Raw genomic sequence first — 20,453 nt, 5'->3', positions numbered from 1 at the left:
CTAAACAATGATTTTCGATTAATTCGTGGTTTAACGACATACTGGATAATTGACATGTCCGGGAGCGAGTCCCAGACCCATCGACTAAAAGGCCGACGTCAGAGGGGTCTCTCCGTCACTCGCTCCATACAAACGTAGTTCAATTTCATTTGAATATTAAGCAACCAAAGTCCATGAAATTTTTCAGACATATTCTAGAAACTAATATCTATATGCCTGTGGTTTTCCAGATGTCTGTTAAAAAGTTACGCGGTCTTAAAAATTCATATACAAATCTTTGAGCTCCTGTAATTTTGAAACTACATATTTTTAGAAAAATCTAAAACACCTCGGCCTATATAGGAATATGTCTGCAAAATTTCGTGGACTTTGGTTGCTTAATATTCAAATGAAATTGGAACTACGATTGTATGGAGTAAGTGACGGAGAGAGCCCTGTTAACCACTAGGCTATCGCCTCTATATTAGGCTATCACCGTTTAACCTCTTGCTATTATATAAACACCAAGAAACCATATAGGGTAAACCATCAAAATGGTTACCTAACAATATAGGTACCTACCCTAATTTGGTTCACAGGCAAATTCCGACAGCGAGAAGTTGTAATTAGTTTTCTAAGAACCAAGTTCCATGCAAGAAAGCAATTAATATTACCTACAGGTTCGTGGAACATACTGTGTAAGCCATAAGCAAGAAAGGCCAATTTACATTCGCGCGGTAAAGTATCGGATTTCGGACAGCTATTAGTCATTGATATAAGAAATCAAAGATACACAGTTCCTCGGCAGATATACCTAAGTTGTAACTTTTAAAATACACCCGTAGGTACGAATGCGTTGTACTGGTTGTACTTGTGTTGTGGTCAAAACAGCTGGTCAAGTGCGTGTCAGAACTCAGAACACGTATAATATTAAGGTAAAGTTTCGTAGCCATTGATATATTGATCTTTGTATTTAAAATTAATAAATTTCATTCATGTCTGAGAAATCTCATAATTAATGTGGTATCACTTGAAAGGATAAAGCAATTAATAAGTTTTTTCAACTCTCGCTTTTCATTTTCAGAAGGTATCCTGAAATATATTTTTCAAAATTTTAACTTGCTTCTTGTAAAATATTTTTATGACTGTGCTAAACACAGCTCTTAGTTTAATTTTAAAATAACCATAATACACAGATAGGTACGAACAAATTGACAAATGGACACACAGAACCACACTTCTGTGTGGTGTGGAACCCTAAAAAATAATACCTACTAGGTATAGGTAACCGAAGATTCTAAATCTATATTATGCACGTAGATACGCATTTATTTTATTCCGACACTTTTTATGGTAAACTGTATAAAATACACACACTTTTATAAAGCCTTTATGAATAACCACGCATTAGTAAAAGATCCGTTATTATGAGAAGTTGCAGCGGTCGTTATATTCGAAAAAAAATAGATTTCTTATATCAATGGCGCCAGGTAGTGGGTGGAACTGCGTGTAGTTCCCGAAAGACGAATACGAAAGGCACGTCTAATACGAAAATAAATGGATCAAGGTCAAACGGCTGGGGCAGAGCGTATGCAGCCGCGATGTCTTATTCCACGTATAAAATCGATATACCGGCAACGCCACCGCGGCACGCTACGACAAAAAAGCATTAAACTTAAAAAAATACACGCCAGGTCGTTCACCTCAAGACGAATCAGCTTGCAGAAATTTATACGTCGCTCCACAACACTAGTAACATTGAAACTTATCACTTAAGAGCACCACACGCGACGCCGTGTTTTATCTTTTAACTTTTACTTAGCGTAATGGTATCGGGTATCGTTTATTGTCGATGGACATTGAAGGTGTACTGGACTTACCTCGCGCGCTATGCATCTTTTAGACGGACGACAAGGACGTCGGCTGTAGTTATATTTTTATCGGCAAATAATAACTTTGGTTATGTCCCCTGCACAGAATTCTAAAAAAAATCATAGAAATGGTACCTATCTCTTGTCTCTTATGCTCACAACTTCTTCCGCGTGGATCACACAAATTTTAAAAACCCTATTTTACTCTCTAAGGGGTTGAATTTTCAAAATTCCTTTCTTAGAGGATGTCTACGTCATAATAGTGCTATCTGCATGCCAGACAGCCCTATCCGTCTAGTGGTTTGAGCTGTGCGTCGAATCAGTCAGTCAGTCACCTTTTCATTAATGTGTCGCCCATTTTTAGCAACTTACTCATCTCAATCATCAATCACACAAAAGGATAAACTGACTGATTTTACGAGTATAATTATCAACGAACTTGCAAGTTAACTAAATTTGCTAGAACCTTGAGAATGTGCATCTTTAACGTAGAGCTTCACTTCACGAACATAGCCGGGGTGTTTCAGAAATAATTTGAAGTTAGATCTCTAGTAAGTATCCAAAAACTATCTCCAAGTTACGAAAAGTGCGAAATGCGAATATGCCTGCTTGTTTTAACGATAATGTTTTACTAGACTTCCGAGCAGTAACAAACTCACGCTCGTTTACCATTTCTATATAAGTAGTTTGAAAATTCCGTGGTTCCCTAGCTACGTTACTCGTAAGCTAAAGTTCGCGTGTAGGCGTTGAATCAATCACGAATTTCGGAGTTTTGTCGTTACAACTGTCATAGAATTAACGATATTTTGTTTCGTGTCGTACCAGAGGGAGACATCAATAGCTTACAATAGATTTTCCTTCGTCCGCGTCATGATCAACCTATCGCCGGCCCACTACTGAGCACGGTTCTCCTCTCAGAATGAGAAGGATTTAGAGCTTAGAGTTCTAACTCTAAACTCTATATCTATGGTCTACCATACTTCGCCACACCGCGTTGACCATTTGCAGATTGGCAGACTTCACATACTTTTGATATAATATGAAAACTCCGTTTTCCTCCCGACGACGCTACCCATCAGCGGAAGAAAATTCAACATGGTGGCAGTTGTATTCTATTTATTTTTTTATTATTGACTAGCTGATGCCTGCGACTTCGTTCGCGTGGATGTAGTTTTTTAAAAAATCCCGTGGGAACTCTTTGATTTTCCGGGATAAAAAGTAGCCTATGTGCTAATCCAGAGTATAATGTCTCTCCATTCTAAATTTCAGCCCAATCCGTCCAGTAGTTTTTGCGTGAAGGAGTAACAAACACACACACACACACACACACACACACACACACACACACACACACACACACACACACACACACACACACACATACAAACTTTCGCCTTTATAATATTAGTGTGAAGTGTGATTTGTTTCGATCACGCGTCTAGACGTGAAGATTTATCAAAATGAATAGAGGGGTACAAGATAAAGTTTGCTCATGAGATGAACCGAGCAAATAAAAATCTCACTTTAAATTAAGCAACATTATAATAAATATGACGACATCTGATGCGGCTTCGCTTGTTGTCCGAATCTCAGGATGAAAGCCTTAAAATACATTAACTGTATTGTGATCAATGAGCCTCGATTTCTCATCATCACCATCAACCTTTTAACTCCAAACTCTTAAAAACTTTTTAATTTTCATCGATGTAGAATATCAAATATTGTCATGCCAATTACGCCTCTCCACTTTCTCTAGCCATCCCTCTTTAATTTGGTTTTCTCTAAAATTGGAGAAGCGTCGTATTTCCTATTGTTTTCTAACCCCTGGCCCAAAGAGAGGGGTGTTATAAGTTTGACGTGTGTATCTGTGTATCTGTCTGCGGCACCGTAGCTCCTAAACTAATGAACCAAATTTAATTTAGTTTCTTTTGTTTGAAAGGTGGCTTGATCGAGTGTTCTTAGCTATAATCCAAGAAAATCGGTTCAGCCGTTTGAAAGTTATCAGCTCTTTTCTAGTTACTGCAACCTTCACTTGTCGGGGGTGGTATAAATTTTTAATTTACACTTGTTGATAAATAAACTTTTGTCTTATATTCTGATAGAGTGTACATTCATACTTAAAATAGTTATACTGCTTTAAAGATTTTACAATAGTGATGTTTAAGATTTCGTCATGCAAATATGCGCTGTTTTTAAAACAGAATGGAAAATAGCATGCCTGGTTTTAGAAGGCATTCGTTAAAACATTTCATAGAAAGTATTCGTACCATTCAGATTGCATGTCTAATTCATGCAATATTCTACTACTTAGATAAATACAATTGAATAGTCATCCAGTTTCGATCTACTTATATTTAAAATTTCAAGGCTTTTGCTCATCCGGAAGTTAGTTTAAAATCGATTACAATATTTGTACCGAAACGTGACAAAAAACAAAAGCAAGTCACTATAAGACACTAGTAAATGACTCGTAGCAGGCGTAGCAACGCTACGAGAGACATTCTTCTACAAACGTAGACCCTCCCTTATATGCCAAGTTGTCATCAGCGGTCGCAAGTTTTATTTTCAAAGGGTTTATATTATTTAAAAATATAGAACTTTAATCAAGTTATCTAATAATGCCATTTTTTTAGAAAACGTCGTCACATCGCGGGCTGGTAAAAATGTGGATGTTTATATTTTATGTTATAATACATAAAATATAATATTATTAGGACTTTGACAATATGAACAAACTATAAAATTAACTACTTTAAAATGTACACCTTATTTACAAAATTTAAAAAAAAACGCGTTTGAACGAGTCGGTAAAATACTCCATAAATAATCCCCTGAATTTAGTCGGAATACTCCGATAAATAAGTGATAAAATTTTATATTACTCACATTTCTAGCAAATAAACCATAATTTATTCAAAAAAAAAAAATTATATTACTTACTTTTCTAGCAAATAAGCAAAATTTATTTAAGTTAAAACTACTTACGGAGAGTCCTGGGTTGCAGCCCGAAGTGATGGAGTTCTTTCTGAACTTCGGCACGCAGATCTGCATGGAACTTTTCCCTTTGGGCGGCCCGGCACAACCATACTCGTCGCTTCGGTCGTTCCTAGTCAAATTAATATTGTTCGTGTTGTTAACCTTTACTAGAATATTGCAAGTTTGCGACGCGATTTGGAATAGCCCCTCTTCTAAGTTCCTCTTATTATTGTACTGTCGATTGAAACGCAAATAATCCCACCACGTAGGCATTTTCTTTTATGAAACGTAAAGATAAACTTTTGGAAATGTTTTGAAGACCGCCGTGCGATCGCTCCGAACCGAAGTCTCACTTTGACGGTTCAAACTATTAAGTACCTACGAATTCGGACTTGCGCGGTTTAACTTTAGCTAGTCGTAGTATGTAAACACTATAAATGTTTATTTTACATAGATCCGTACCAAATACTAGCGTAGTGACTAGCTATCCCTACAGGGAATTTTTTCGTGTGTAAGTATTTATGTCTAACGTCTTACATAAGAAATGAGACACCATGGTTTTTCTTTTAGTCGAATAATTTTGCTGTCATGAATGATTACTTACTGTTCAGAAAACTTGTTTGCGTGTGTGAATAGTAAATTGCTTTATACACTTAAAGTAATTATTGCTTTCCAACAATTTGATATAGAAGCGCTGAGCATTTGAAACCTAGATAATTATTTTTTGATCGAATAGATAGAGCTTTAATAACTGGCTTCGACGTAAAAATGATACAAAGATAAACATATTTTGTTCGTCTATGTTTGTTTGTTTTTTTGTAACGATACTTTTGTTGATCGCTTTACCTACTGCTTTTTGAGCGAGCCGAATACAAATGCCTCATGAGATTCCAGGTTCGATTCCTTGTGATTTGAAAAAACAAATTTTCGACAGCCTTTTTACCGCTGAGCTATTAGAGGTTTTAATCGCTACCTAATCGGTTGCCAAACACTGCCGCAAAAATTCCCAAAAGAATACCCCCAAGTTTCGCGTGCTGAACGGTCTTTTTTATTAATAATGCAAGGAACGCACATATTTGAGAGGCAAAAACCGGCACGAAAGCCTTGGCAAACTTGCCGCGATATTAAACATCTAAGTCCATAACGAGTCCATGTTATTTTGTTGGTCCTTTGAGAGTAGGGTAACCCAATCTAAAACTGAAAGGACCTGACAATGGATCCTACTTAAAGTCCTAACATTTATCTACGAACGCACAAGACTAAATTTTTTTCTGTTCCGTGCCGTCAGCAATGATTTTTAAGTTATTTAATTAAGATATGGGTACCTTTAAGTCAAGAGTGAATAGGCAACTTCTAGGCTAACGCGCTCCATCTTAGGCTGCATCACTTGCTAGCAAGTCTGATTGCAGCCAAGCGCTAGTCTATAGTAGGGTAAGTAATAAAAGAAACCGTGTAAGTGTATAAACACTGTATTAAAGTAGAAAAAACAACTTATTAACGACTAACGAGAACAATTACGCGTCTCCGCTTGTCCTGCGCACAGGCGCGGGAGTTGGTGGTTCGGAACGGACTGGGGGTGCGCGCCTAGCTTTTAGAGGGGCTAGGGGTGAGCGGGGCTGGTAGCGAACAGGCACCCACCGCATCCGAGAGGGGCGGGAAGCGGGGTGCGGCCTGGGTACTATATCAGGTAAATTAAAAAAAAAGTTTGTTTAATATTATTGTTTAGCCTAAGGGCTATGACATCGATATTCCTTTTCTGGGGTTCCGTGCCGGGTAAGCATCCCTCACTACGGAGTTATGTGCGTTCTAAGCAATTAAATTAAATATCATAATAAGCAATTAAATATCACTTCCTCTAACTGATAAGGAAAAGATTGTGAAAAACCTACACAATTGAGTTTTCCACATTATTCTCAAGAGTGTGGGTAGTCTGCCAATGCGTAGGTACTTAGCCAGCCTGGTGGACTACGGCCTACCTAAACCATTCTCATTCTGAGAGGAGGCCCGTGATCAGTAGTGGACTGGCGATGAGTTGTGACGGCGAGGAGAGTTCATTGAGTCTAATCTAGATCTAGAAGTCCTGCCGGGACAAGTTATTGTTAGGCGCGACAAATCCTAATGTCTGGTCACCCTATTTAAAAGCCTTAATGCAAGGTCTACCTATAAAATGGGATGTTACTTTTATGAGCCATTTGGTACGTTTACTTTTTGTTGACGCAGACTGTAATTGTACGCTTGGGATCAGAACCTAGAAGTAGATACACTACACATCAACAACAGCGTTAGGTACCTAGTAAGTATATTATGAGAGTACTTTTACATTTGTATTTTCTGGTAACCCGTGAATATGAATCTTGTTAAAATATGTAAAAATAATTTAATGCGCAACCCTTATCTTATTTATAAAGACGTGCAAGTCGTCAAAGGCTTCCTAACTCACTTTTAAGTAGAACACTGCAAGTTAATGACAGACAGCACAACCTATATGTGATTTATTAAACTAATTCTATATTTATCCTGAACAGATTTTATTCTTTTTTTGGTGATGTAACCACAAATTCAGTTATCGGATTTTTTTATTTACTTGTGCTATAAGATCTACCTACCTACCAAACTTCATAATTCTAGGACTAGGTCAATGGTAAGTACCCTATAGATTTCTTGACAGACAGACAACAAAGTGATCCTATTATTTCCTTTGGTGGTACAGAACCTTAAAAATTTTAGGTAAATAAGTTTATACTTTATACAAATGAAAAGTAACTAGGAAAGCAAGTCCAATTTAATTTAAAAAAAAATACTTATAAAAATATAATGTAGCATATTCCATAAGCGAAATTTACTTCATTTCAACATCTTCAGATACAGATTCCATATCATCTGGCTCATCCAATAAAGCTTGCAACTGATGTATTGATGTCACCAACACATGGAACTGTTTTTTCCTTAACGACAAACGACTTTCCAACTGTTGTTTAGTCATTTCTAAACTACTTAATTCCGTTTTTAATAAGCTAAGCCGTTCTAATGTTTCTTTTCTATCTGGCTGCTCGCTTATTACTTTAGCTAGAACATTGTATTCTATGCGATTCTTTCTAACAGTTTTTGCTTGAGCAAAATCTGCTTTGCTCTTTTCTATGTTCTGTTTAGCAATCTCTATGCCGTTTTCTAGTATTTTGGACAAATCTTCATAGCTTTGTAGTTCGGCGGCCATCATTTCTGAAGCAAGCTGAGACTTTGTGACTGCAAATTCACACTGTGCAAGTTGAGCCAGCATTCTATCATGTGTTGCTTTACTGTAAAACAAGAAAGATGTAACTCATTAATTAAAACAAAAATGCTCAAAGTAATAGCCAATTGTTAAGTGGTGTAATGATTGGTGAAGGGGATCAAAAAGTAAAAAAAAAAATAGCCAATGTTATAGAGAAAGATATAATTTACAGTTTTCATTTATTTTGATTCAAACCACTGAATGTAGAAAGCATACTCAAGCCGCAAATTCTAACCTTTCCTCAGGTTTTTCATCTGCACTGTTACACCATTTTATGAACGTTTTCAATAAAACGTTCAGTCTCCGATCATCACCTGTTCCATCTCCGTCGATTAGAAGTCTTCTACGTATCACATCCTCTGTAAAACAAGTACAAATGGTACAAAGAAACTAGAAAGCAAAATGAACTTCAGGAACTTGTCACAATCATACCATCTCCCATGGCTGATGATGACGAGTTTATATAAGTATATTGTACAGTTACGTAATTGAGTAGAACAGTAATATTTGATTAAAAAATCAATCTTTATGTATTATGTATTTAACTTTCGGCAAAAATATAAACGAAAGCTTAACCTCAAATCATAACTTTTTTTTAAACTGGTTTTATGCCTTATGGTTTTACGGCTCTGGGTTCCCACTTCCCAAAAAGTTCCCAAATTGAAAAATTCAGTGTAAGGTCTTTGAAAAATTCGGGCGAATCACAGCTTAAACTATTAACCACAGAACAAAAGCTGCAATGTTGGCATCACATTTTACATTTTATGCACATTTTGACCCATACATAACCCATAGATTAAATATCCGTACATTTTGACATTAAACTGACAGACTTCAATGACTTGGCGAATTGGACATTGACTTGGCGAATTGGTATCACTGCCAAGACCCAACCAAGTTCGCACGTGTAAGAAACGCTTATTGTCGGCAATAAAGAAAAAAACCCTCGCCCTTTTATTTGTTTTCTGTGGATAACTGTCAATGTCGGTGATACTGTCAGTATATAGTGTCAACAAAATTGTCAAAAATAAATGTTTTGCTTTTTTGAACGCCCAAATCCCATTGTTGTTTAGAATGGAAATTTTGCATATTTTCTTTACTTATAAATGGAATTTGTTTCTTCCTACAGTATCTTAGACTAAATTCTACAGATAGGATAATATTGCAATCATGGAGAACGCAAATTTTAGTGAAAAAGTCGAAAATTATTTTTCGGAACTGGGTCGATGGTTTGTATATACAATGGACTATACTTAATGAGACTGCAATAATTTATTGTAGCTTTTTTAATGCCTATCTTATTAGCCTATTCGCTGTTCTAAGTTCTTTGGGGAAAATTGTTTCAAAATATACCATATCTACGAGTTACGACTATAACAAAATGTCAACAAAGAACACTGATTATTTTGGCCGTGAATTTGAAACTTTTAGTTCATCAGAATTGTTTAGTTAAAAACTGTAAGCTATTGGCCACCGCAGATCTACATTAATGTTCGGCGTGTGGTTGGCTGTATTTACATACTTTTGTCTAAAATTATATTTTTACTAAGTGATACTTATAATATCAACATACAGCGCAAACTGCTGGGGCTAAAAACTAGAGATTTTGAATGTAAGTTCTCTAGTGTGTAGATCTCCACTAAGAAAGTATTGTATCTCCACCAAACAAAGTCTGAAATGATCATCCCTGCTAAAATTATGATGGGCATTTCAGGAAAGTATGGCGCAGCATCCTCCTGGGCCAAGTGTTGTCGCTCCTGCTCAGTGGTAAATGTATATTAACCACACTGCTACAAAGTGCCACATGGCAGTTCCCCACCACTGGGCAGCTTGTCATTCCCTATGTAGCTCTGTTCATCTTATTCACTCCTTCTTTGCTGTGTAGTGGAGTGAAAAAGTTATCCAAGTAAGTGTATTGTAAAATATTATAGAAACTTATTGTATTCTTAAACTTATTAATAAATAGATGATCAAGTGTTGATTTCACCAATGTCGAGTGACGTTTAATTGAAGAATAAATTGGGTGTAATACCAGTTTTTGTATTGAAAACCTGCCAAAATACCAAATTTATTCTTTGATAAGACTTATTTTACGTTGGTGAAATCTGCCCTTCTGATTTTAAAACCCCTGTGAGAACTCTTTGATTTTCCAAGATCAAAAATCAAGCAAAAACTCTTTTTACCTGATGCCAACTGTATTTTGTGTTTTCAGAAAATGGTGGTTAGTCCTTATAGCATGCATTTTAGATGTTGAAGCTAGTTGGCTGCTAGTATTGTCGCAGCGCTTCACATCCGTGCTGAGTTGACAGCTGCTCGCGTGCAGCGGCGTGGGCGCAGCGCTAGTGGGCGGCGCGTGGCGCGGACAGAGGTTGGGCGTGGCGCACGTGGCCGGGGCCACACTGGGGCTGATGGCCGTAGTGTGCGTTGTGTGGGCAGATGTAGAGGGCGCGCCCACTGACGGTAAGTAGTCACAGATGTGCAGCGGCAAGATAAAGCGGGGTGTTGATTACGAAAATAACATCCATTTTGAAATCCAAGATGGATGTTGTATTTTTTTGGGGTTTGTTGTGATTTACTGAGATTTTGGGCTGCTGATTACAAAAATGATATTTATATGTATATTGAATAATTTTATAAATTGAAAAAGTGTAATATAATACTAAGAGTTTCTCTTCTGCATACAAAGAAGAAATATCACTGCATTGAGTCATGCCCCTTTCCATTAATCATATCATGGTAGGAGTTTACTGAAGAGATTTATGTAACAAATTTTTTTTTTTTATTGTTACAGGAAAAAACCAACTAGTGGGGGACATGCTATGTCTCGGAGGATCACTACTTTATGCTGTAGTCACAGTGCTCCAAGAAATAATGCTCAAGACACACTCGTGTGCCGAATACCTTGCTCTACTGGGCTTTATCGGCAGTATCCTATCATGTACCCAGACATTCTTTCTGGAATTTGAAGAGCTTTTGACATTTAACTGGTACGAGATTGATACAATTGCCCAGTTGGGAAGCTACTGCGGGGTGCAGACGATATTCCAAATACTGCAGAGTTTCATGCTGAGAGAGGCGGGCTCTATTATACTGCATCTGTCGTTTCTGTCGGCTGACTACTACACTTTGATTGCTGGGATGTACATATTTCAGTTTAAGGTATGTAAAGTGTATTGTTGATCTGTATCTCATATTTCATTTACTGAATAATTTTAAAAAGAATGCACTGACATTAATCAGTTTTTTTTCCACTCCTGGCACAAGCTTTACGCTTAATTGGAGAGGAAAGGGGGTTATATTGTTTAAAAAAAGTAATCATTTATTTTATTTATTAAATAGGCACTTTTTCTTTTCTTTCTTTCTTATAAGTAATTTTGGTTCTAGTTCCACGCGCTGTATTTCCTATCATATCTCTTGGCCATGGTGGGAGTGTTCCTGTTCAGCGCGCGCTCCACGGCGCCGCCCGCGCCGCCAGTGCTGCCACAACTCATCAACGACTCCGTGCAGTCGCAGGACAACGTCTCCATGTGAGTCTATCCACAGTTCCACGCGCTGTATTTCCTATCATATCTCTTGGCCATGGTGGGAGTGTTCCTGTTCAGCGCGCGCTCCACGGCGCCGCCCGCGCCGCCAGTGCTGCTGAGGTGTGCGGGGATCGGGGAGTATTGAAAGGAAAACACGTCTACTATGTTTAAGGTTTACTCGTAGACTATCCTACACCACACCACCGGGGCAGGAGAAAAAAAAAGAAAAATGTAAAGTAGATAATTTACATTTTTTTTTTTTTTTTTTTACTTACTTCCACTCGCAGGTGGTTCTATACCTTATAAACTAAACCTTATAAACTAGGAACAAAAAGCTTAGTTCTATTCTTATGTACTACTTCACTTTTGTTATCTTTAAGAATTATTACGTTTGGTCCGACGTCATTTATCACTGTATAAGGGCCCTCAAATAAACAGTCAAGTTTTCCACCGCACTCATTTTTCACTAGCACTTTATCGTCTTTTTTATATGTCACTGTATTCACTTTTTTATCGTACTTACATTTCCTATCTAGTTTTGATTATATTAAATTTTCACGAGCGTCCTTTTGCGCTACTTGCATTCTATATCTTAATTCTAAACTATAGTTATCTACATTATATAATGGTTCATCACTACTTAATCTACTTGGTATTCGACAACTTTTACCAAATACTAATTCATATGGGGCATATTTGGTCGATGTATGAACGGTATTGTTAAATGAAAAACACCAAAAGGGTAGCCAATAACTCCAAGTTTCGGGTTGTTTATCACACATTATCCTCAGAAATGCACCTAGGTGTTTATGTGTATTTTCTAATGAACCTATACTTTGGTGGTGGTAAGCAGTTGAATTTAGTTTTTCAATTTCTAATAATTTACAGACCTCCGTCATCGTTGAAGATAAAAATTCGGATCCCCTGTCACTCACCAGGCAATTTGGGATTCCAAATCTTAAGATAAAGTTATTTACAAATGCTCTAGCTACAGTTTTCGTTTCCTTATTTCTAATAGGATAAGCTTCTACAAATTTACTAAGTTCACACTGGAGTGTGAGTATGTAGACATTGCCTTCCTCATCTCTATCTAAAGGACCTACTAAGTCTAGAAAGATTTTTTCAAAAGCCGATGTAGCGGTTGTTGTAATTACCATGGGTTCTACAGTATGTCTCGAGTGTTTCATTTTCTGACATTTTTCACATTTACGTATATAGTCTCTAACATCATGTTCCATTCCTGGCCAGTAAAATTGTTTTCTTAAATTATTAATCATTCTGCGTACCCCTGCGTGTCCGCTAGTAGGCAGCAAATGAAAGTCATTCAAAATGAAATCCTTTTCTTTATCATCCTCTATTCTTTTTATTCCTCTTAAAACACAAATCCTAGGGCCCTGATATGTGTTTTTACTTTTAACTTCATCAATTAAATCTCTTATGAACAATGCATTGTTTACTGTTTTTATTATACAGATTTCATTAATTTTTAATTCTTTACAAAAATTACTCAATTTAACCACAAATTCGTCTCGCGTAAAATGTGATTTAAAATCAAGATTAATGTATAATATTTTCTTTCTGTTCGTAAAAGCAAAACATTCCCGTTCCGCATTTATTTTCTCCTTTTGCTTTATTATTTTTAATTTATTCCCTTCTACTAACATCATCTCTACTGAATCATTTGGTATCCGTAATATTTCCACGACTCGCGGTTGATCAGGCCGCTCGTCCTTGGCTATACTAGGGATTACACTCCTATCTGTATGACTTTTATCCTTCTCTTCCTCTCTTTTTCTTTGCGCTCTAGTCATAACGTTTATGATATTATTACTCATATTTTTTAACTCGTCAGACGTAATTATTATTCTAGACAACGCGTCCGCGACTGCATTATCTTTCCCCTTTACATACACTATCTTGTAATCGTATTCCTCCAATGTTAAGCGAAATTTTAACAATCGACTACTGGGATCTTTCATTCCAAACAGATATACTAACGGCTTGTGATCGGTCATAATTGTAAAAGCTTTTCCGAATAAATATGGTCGAAAATATTTAATACCCCAAACAACTGCAAGTAATTCCTTTTGAATAGTTGGATAATTTTTTTCGGCTTTGTTTAAAGGTCGACTCGCATAAGCTACAGGTCGCAAATCTTTATTACAAAGTACAGCTCCTATCGCTATACCAGAAGCATCAGTTTGTAGGATGAACTCGCTACCTGGCGAAAAATCGGGATATTGCAGAATAGGTGGAGACATTAATGCTTCCTTCAACAATTGAAACGACTGATCACATTCCGCTGTCCATACAAAAGGTACATTTTTCCTACATAAAATATTTAAAGGTAATGTTAATTCAGCAAAGTTTTTTATAAATTTCCTGTAATAATTACTGAAAGCAACAAAACGTCTCACATCGTCCGAATTTTTCGGTACTGGATAATTTTTTATCACCGCAATTTTACTTGGATCCGGTAAGATTCCGTTTTTTGTTACTGTGTGACCTAAGTATAATAATTCGGTTTTTAAAAATTGACATTTGTTAGGGTTGAGTTTTAAATTTACTTTTCTTAACCTTTCGAAAACATCTATGAGATTCTTATTATGTGTTTCTAGGTTTCTGCCGAAAATAACTAGGTCATCTAAATATATGAAACATTTTTCATAGGTAAGGCCAGACATTGCAACTGTCATGACACGGGAAAAAGCACTGGGGCTTATTTTTAAACCCATAGGTAATCTTTTCATTTGGTACTGTCCGGTATTAGTTGTAAATGCTGTCACTCTACGGCTATCGGGAGTAAGTGTAACTTGATAGTACGATTGGCTCAGGTCTAAATGTGTGAAGTAAATAGCACCTGACAACGAATCTAAAATCTCGTTAATATTGGGAAGTGGGAATTTATCGTCTTGAATTGTTTCATTCAATTTACGGTAATCAACAACTAATCTCCAACTTTTTTTTGAATCGTCACTTTTCTTTGGAACTAATAAAATAGGACTAGACCATTCGCTCTGACACTCTTCAATAATATCGTCTCTAATTAAACCTTGTATTTGTTTCTGTACCTCTGACTTTAAACTATTGGGAATACGGTACGGTTTAGTATACACTGGTTTCGTATTAGGTTTCAGTGTAATAGATTGCTCATATACCTTAGTAGTTGTGAGTTTATCGCCGGGCAATTGGAATATGTCAGCGTATTTCGTACAAATAGATTCTATTACTTTCCGTTCGCTGGAATGCAAGTGATCCAATTTCAACAAAGGCAACAACTTGCTTGCTCGAATAGAATTAGAATCACATTTTTCAAAAGAACATATTTCATAATTATTTAATAATTCGAAATCGGGTTGAAAAGTAGGAATATTAACAGTTTCGTTACTCGTATTAAGGATTTTAATGGGTATAATATTGTTTTTCGGTTTTACTATGATACTCGCGAGAAATATGTTTTCCTGTAATTCTTTAGGAAGTATGACGCAATCTTGGGTAACGCTATTTATTTGTATGTAATGTATCGATTCGCTACGAGCCGGAATAGTTAAAAACTCTGAGCATAACGTAGGATTACTGTAAAGTTTAAGGCTATATTTATTTTCAGAACCATGCAAGGTTAATATTGAATTTTTCAAGTCATAATTTATTGTATTAAATTTATTAAAGAAATCTTGACCCAAAATTCCGTCAGACTTGCAAGGCAATTTTTCAAAAATGTAAAATTTATGACGAAAGGGTATGCCGTCGGAAGTTTTAATAGTGAGAAAAACGTAACCATTTGAATAGATTTTCCCTCCGATGCCATGTATTACAATTTTGTCTTCATAAATAGGTATTTTGTTTGGTAGGCACGATGTGCGAACTACTGATAATGACGCGCCGGTGTCGAGTAACCATGAGCATTTTGTTTCGTTTACGTTTAAAAAAATGTATTTAGCGTTCCTTATATCGCATGTTAGAATGTAATCTTTAGGCCCGAAAAAACTGATTTTGATTTGTGTAACTTTGGCCTTCCGAATTTTCTCTCTCTTGAGTCTCTTGCTGTGCGAAATGTACGTTACCACGATAATATCCCCTATTATGAGTTACTCGACCTCGACTGCGACTCGATTGCGTGGCAGTTCCACGTGGCTGTCTCCCGCGGAAATTATTATTTCGGTAAAATCTGGCATTGGGGTGGTTATAATTCAAATTTTGGTTAGGTTTTCCTCTATTACCTCTGTAGTTGTAACTACCCCGACCTCGAATAAAGGGTCTACCTCTAGTACTTACCATGTTTAACACCGAGTTGGAAGTAGATGGTTGGGCCAGCTCCTCGTCCTGTGCAGCACGGGCTGCGTCCTTGAGCTGCGTATAGTTTCTAGCTGAAATGATAGTGCTTAAACGCCTATTGCGGAGCCCATCTGCAAATTTTTTAATCGCCATTTGCTCATTTAGAGGTTTTAAAATTTCGTACGCCTTCTCGTTAGAATTAGCCTGGGAAATAGTGAGGTCTACAAATAGTTCTTCGATACGTGACGCGTATTCAGAAATTGACATTTCATTTTGTGAAACTCTATTGAGCTGCGTTAATAATGAATTAGGTGACTTTTTTGTTAGTAAAAACGCTTTTATGTCCTTCACCAATTCGGTGCAAGAGTCGTACTCTTGTTTAAGTTTAAGTTTGGCTGATTTGCTTAACCTAGTTTTTAGAGTAAAAGTAGCTAATTGCTTCTTACACTTAGAGTCTTTCAAACAACTCTCGTAGAGCTCTAAACTGTCAATAATTTTTTCTAAAGTCTCTTCTTTTTCGTCCATAACCGGTACCAAGCTAGCTGCAGTTTTTAAATTAAATGTCTCCATGTTTAAAAGTTGATCTTTGGTCGTTTCACTAGTAGAGCTATATGTCAAAATTTTATCGTAAGTCGATACTATTTTTTCATTTAAAGCTTCGTAAATATATTCAGCTAATTCTAATGAGCTTTTCTGTAAGGAACAAGTACTAATAATATTTTTATACTCTGAGTATAATTCTTTAGCTTTTAAAATACTTTGATGTACTTTACCTTTATACTGTTGTCTTCTACGTGGACCTAATTTCCTTAAATTAGTTTGAATATCTAATAACTCGCTTAAAATACTTTCTAAATCATTTTCCATTAAAATTAAAACTTATTACATATTTAAACCTCACACTAAATTATATATTATTATATGTAGACACTAAATTATATTAAAACACATATTATCTTTTAAGAATAAAACCATTATCAAAGACCTAGATATGTCCATGTCCTTATAATACTACGTTACAGTTTTCTTTCTTATGAAGCACTGTTCAAACACTTTTTGTTATTTTTCGCACACTATAGATAAAAGGTCCGCACTGCACTGGAATGGTCATCAGGCTGGGGATGGGTCTTGCTTATCCTGGGTGTCACGCGCGCGGCCGGATAACCTCATCCGAATTCTCCTGAAGGCGTCATTATTTATTTCTTTTTGTATCATTGTAGCGTGACACTTTTTGTAGCTTCTGAAGGCTATGAGCAATATGGCTAGTCCGCACACGCCGATGATGGTTAGTTTTAGAGTTAGATTTAGTTCCCATTTTTTTTTCTTTTTTTTACCACACGAAGAACACGGCTTTAGTATCACTTATTACTTTTAATTATATACGTTCCTACTCGATGCGCGGAGGCACACAAGAATCCGCCTCCTCAGCATAATTCGCCCGTCATTCGACACCCGGCGACGGCCAGGCGCCGAGTTCGCTAGGCAGGGTCGCCATGAGGTGTGCGGGGATCGGGGAGTATTGAAAGGAAAACACGTCTACTATGTTTAAGGTTTACTCGTAGACTATCCTACACCACACTGCCACAACTCATCAACGACTCCGTGCAGTCGCAGGACAACGTCTCCATGTGAGTCTATCCACAGTTCCACGCGCTGTATTTCCTATCATATCTCTTGGCCATGGTGGGAGTGTTCCTGTTCAGCGCGCGCTCCACGGCGCCGCCCGCGCCGCCAGTGCTGCCACAACTCATCAACGACTCTGTGCAGTCGCAGGACAACGTCTCCATGTGAGTCTATCCACAGTTCCACGCGCTGTATTTCCTATCATATCTCTTGGCCATGGTGGGAGTGTTCCTGTTCAGCGCGCGCTCCACGGCGCCGCCCGCGCCGCCAGTGCTGCCACAACTCATCAACGACTCTGTGCAGTCGCAGGACAACGTCTCCATGTGAGTCTATCCCCAGTTCCACTCGCTGTATTTCCTATCATATCTCTTGGCCATGGTGGGAGTGTTCCTGTTCAGCGCGCGCTCCACGGCGCCGCCCGCGCCGCCAGTGCTGCCACAACTCATCAACGACTCTGTGCAGTCGCAGGACAACGTCTCCATGTGAGTCTATCCCCAGTTCCACTCGCTGTATTTCCTATCATATCTCTTGGCCTCCAGCCTGCTGGACCGATGACCTCAAGAAGGTAGCGAGGAGCGGGTAAATGAGGCGCGCTCTTGGCCTATGTCCAGCAATGGACGCATACAGGCTGATGTAATGAAATGGAATGGAATCTCTTGGTCATGGTGGGACTTATTTTTCCACAAAAAAATAATATTAAAATGACTATTGTAAAATAAAAAACAACGAGTTAAGTATTTTGTTATTTCTTTAACAAAATAAATTTACAAAAATTTATTTTCTTTTCCAGGGAATATACAGTACCGACATTAGACTGCATACCGCTCTCCGAAGGCCTTGAACCACCGATGAGTAGAGACACCACATTCACATCATTCCTCGGCGGACCACAGACGAATATGCCTAGCTTGCCGAATGGTACAGTGTCATTTGGCCACCCCAACAGTATAACTAGTGATAATGAGAAAGACTCTGTACAAGACTAGCTTTATTTTAATTAATACTAGCACTTTTATAAGTTACGCTGATATACCTGCGCAGAGATCTTATTTTTGAATGGCGCGAAAAGATCTCGGCCAATCGTAGCACGCGTTCTTCTGCTATTGGTTGTTGCCTATGCGCCATGTTTTGTACGCGCGAATTATAAGCGAGATACCACGAGTCTCTGGTGTTCTATATTTAAAACTTAACTTTGAGTATGCACTTCTTACGCGCTTTTCCATACAAAAGTATTACGTCGATTAGTCGTTGTTCTAGATCTAAAACTAAGCCAGATATCGATTTATCTCTCTGTTATATATTCCCTAGAACAATAAAACTAAAATAGAATCTTTTATTTTGGAAGTTAAGATCTTTGAAACATCTCTATTTTAAGCCTTTTGAGACAACTTTATGCATAAATAAACCATGTAAGAAACTCAGTCAGTCAGATAGTCAGCGTTAAGTTGCGCTTTTCAAACAAATTTAACCGGTGAGACTTATAAAAGTGCTATAAAATATTTAAATGGTATTCCGCAAATTGATGGAAATTAACAAAAAAAAATTAAAATATAGTAAGCAGTTTTGTCTGTGGATTAGTTTGTACTTTATGGACCAAAATGAGTTACTACAGTGAAAAAGAATTCAGCAGAAGCGATTTTAATGTTACGATAATATTCTCTTCATTTTAAATTGATTTTTCACCTGATTAACAAATAGTTAAAAATTTTGAAATATATTATTACTAGCTTAAATATTAGTTGTTATAATTATAGCTTAAATATGTTGGTTCTTCATTATGACAACTGATGGAGGCCCACTGCTGGACATGGGTTTCGTGCTAGGAATTCTAGCGTCTCGTACGTCTTGGATTCATCTAGATCATTCAATTCATTTATTGGTTAAACCTTTACAAATATGGGTTTAATAGTAGTATAACTCAAAATGAAGTAAAACTGATAAAATTGTTGTTACTAAACTATTTAAGACTAAGTTTAAAAAATGTTAATACTTAAGTTTTAAATCTATACTATGACTTTTCTCATGTTGAATAAATTGTTTTAAGACTGGTTATGAATATTATGATACAATCGATCTCATATTTAGATTTGCTAGTTGATCTCAAATTATATTAAAGTTATGTTTAACAAAGATTATGTATATTAATCGTACATTTATAGAATGAAGTGCTTCATAGCTTACCACTAAGTTTTTCATAGAGAAATATTAGTAAAATATAATATAGAAAATGAATTCAATAATAAAATTTTATTACAAAAATATTTATTTCTTCTGTACACATCAATTTTGGGTGAAAATAAATATATAACGTCATTTCTTAGTAAATAGAAACCTGAAAATAAGTTCAGAATCAGTAGATAACTTTATCAATTGGAATAATTTTTAGATCACGTTATACCTAGTTTGGGGGCTAGGAACTTAGGTAGGCACTCTTTTTTTATCATTTTGTATAACTATCATCTTTATAAATCACATCATTGTTTATAGCTCGTTCACACAGGCTGCGTAAGCGTTGCGTAAGCGTAAACGTAGCGCGTACGATTGCGTTGTAATGTATGGAACTGTATGAAACATGGCACACCGCTTGCGTAAAGCGTGGACGTATGCGTAACCCGGTGTGTTAGGTGTTTACGCGCGTTTTTTACATTGCATGCATGTTTGATATAAACCCAGTATATTTAAAAGTTTTTTCATGAATAAATACTTTATGAGTATTTATCCCAAAGATGTATTAAAACGAATACCTTCTAATACATTAGTGGGATACAATACGTTCCTGCATACGCCGGGCGGATGTGAAACTTTGTCAGAGCATTATTTTTTCGAAAAACGTGCACAGATTCTGATTCTGATGATATTTTTTACGTTTTACTAACAAAAAAAATAACGTTGCATAAATAAAATAGCCCGTGGTGTATTGGCGTAATAAGTGTG

General features: G+C 36.8%; 3 protein-coding genes across 3 annotated transcripts in view; 1 reads left to right on the top strand and 2 right to left on the bottom strand.

Moving 5' to 3' along the window:
• Positions 1-5,168, bottom strand: part of LOC123870193 (5'-3' exonuclease PLD3-like) — a 71,383-nt gene extending 66,215 nt beyond the window's left edge. The window contains exon 1 of the mRNA XM_045913392.1: positions 4,836-5,168. Within this exon, the coding sequence (XP_045769348.1) occupies positions 4,836-5,099 (264 nt within the window). The 5' untranslated portion in view covers positions 5,100-5,168. The remainder of the gene's footprint in view (positions 1-4,835) is intronic.
• A 2,422-nt stretch (positions 5,169-7,590) lies between these two features.
• Positions 7,591-8,711, bottom strand: LOC123870196 (THO complex subunit 7 homolog). Its single transcript, XM_045913398.1, has 3 exons — positions 8,530-8,711; positions 8,333-8,456; positions 7,591-8,122 (listed from the first exon to the last, which is right to left on the bottom strand). The coding sequence occupies exons 1-3, from the start codon at positions 8,537-8,539 to the stop codon at positions 7,666-7,668; spliced, it is 591 nt and encodes a 196-aa protein (XP_045769354.1). The 5' UTR covers positions 8,540-8,711; the 3' UTR covers positions 7,591-7,665.
• Positions 8,712-9,125: 414 nt separating this feature from the next.
• LOC123870194 (solute carrier family 35 member F1-like) lies at positions 9,126-18,938 on the top strand. Its single transcript, XM_045913396.1, has 6 exons — positions 9,126-9,326; positions 9,812-10,003; positions 10,310-10,557; positions 10,889-11,256; positions 11,482-11,624; positions 18,310-18,938. Exons 3-6 carry the CDS (start codon positions 10,506-10,508, stop codon positions 18,503-18,505), a joined length of 759 nt encoding a protein of 252 aa, XP_045769352.1. The 5' UTR covers positions 9,126-9,326; positions 9,812-10,003; positions 10,310-10,505; the 3' UTR covers positions 18,506-18,938.
• Positions 18,939-20,453: the final 1,515 nt, after the last annotated feature.

This window comes from Maniola jurtina, chromosome 12 (genome assembly GCF_905333055.1).
Source record: "Maniola jurtina chromosome 12, ilManJurt1.1, whole genome shotgun sequence".
NCBI lineage: Eukaryota > Metazoa > Arthropoda > Insecta > Lepidoptera > Nymphalidae > Maniola > Maniola jurtina.
This window is presented reverse-complemented; position numbering and strand designations above follow the sequence as displayed.

What these genes read in the sequence shown, in the direction of transcription:
- LOC123870194 (XM_045913396.1), top strand. Translation starts at nt 10,506, where the DNA reads ATGGCCGTAGTGTGCGTTGTGTGGGCAGATGTAGAGGGCGCGCCCACT. An exon ending in AGAGGGCGCGCCCACTGACG is followed by an intron (nt 10,558 to 10,888) that starts GTAAGTAGTCAC and finishes TTATTGTTACAG; the next exon opens with GAAAAAACCAACTAGTGGGG. An exon ending in TCGCAGGACAACGTCTCCAT is followed by an intron (nt 11,625 to 18,309) that starts GTGAGTCTATCC and finishes TTTCTTTTCCAG; the next exon opens with GGAATATACAGTACCGACAT.
- LOC123870196 (XM_045913398.1), bottom strand. An exon ending in GATGAAAAACCTGAGGAAAG is followed by an intron (nt 8,123 to 8,332) that starts GTTAGAATTTGC and finishes CTTGTTTTACAG; the next exon opens with TAAAGCAACACATGATAGAA.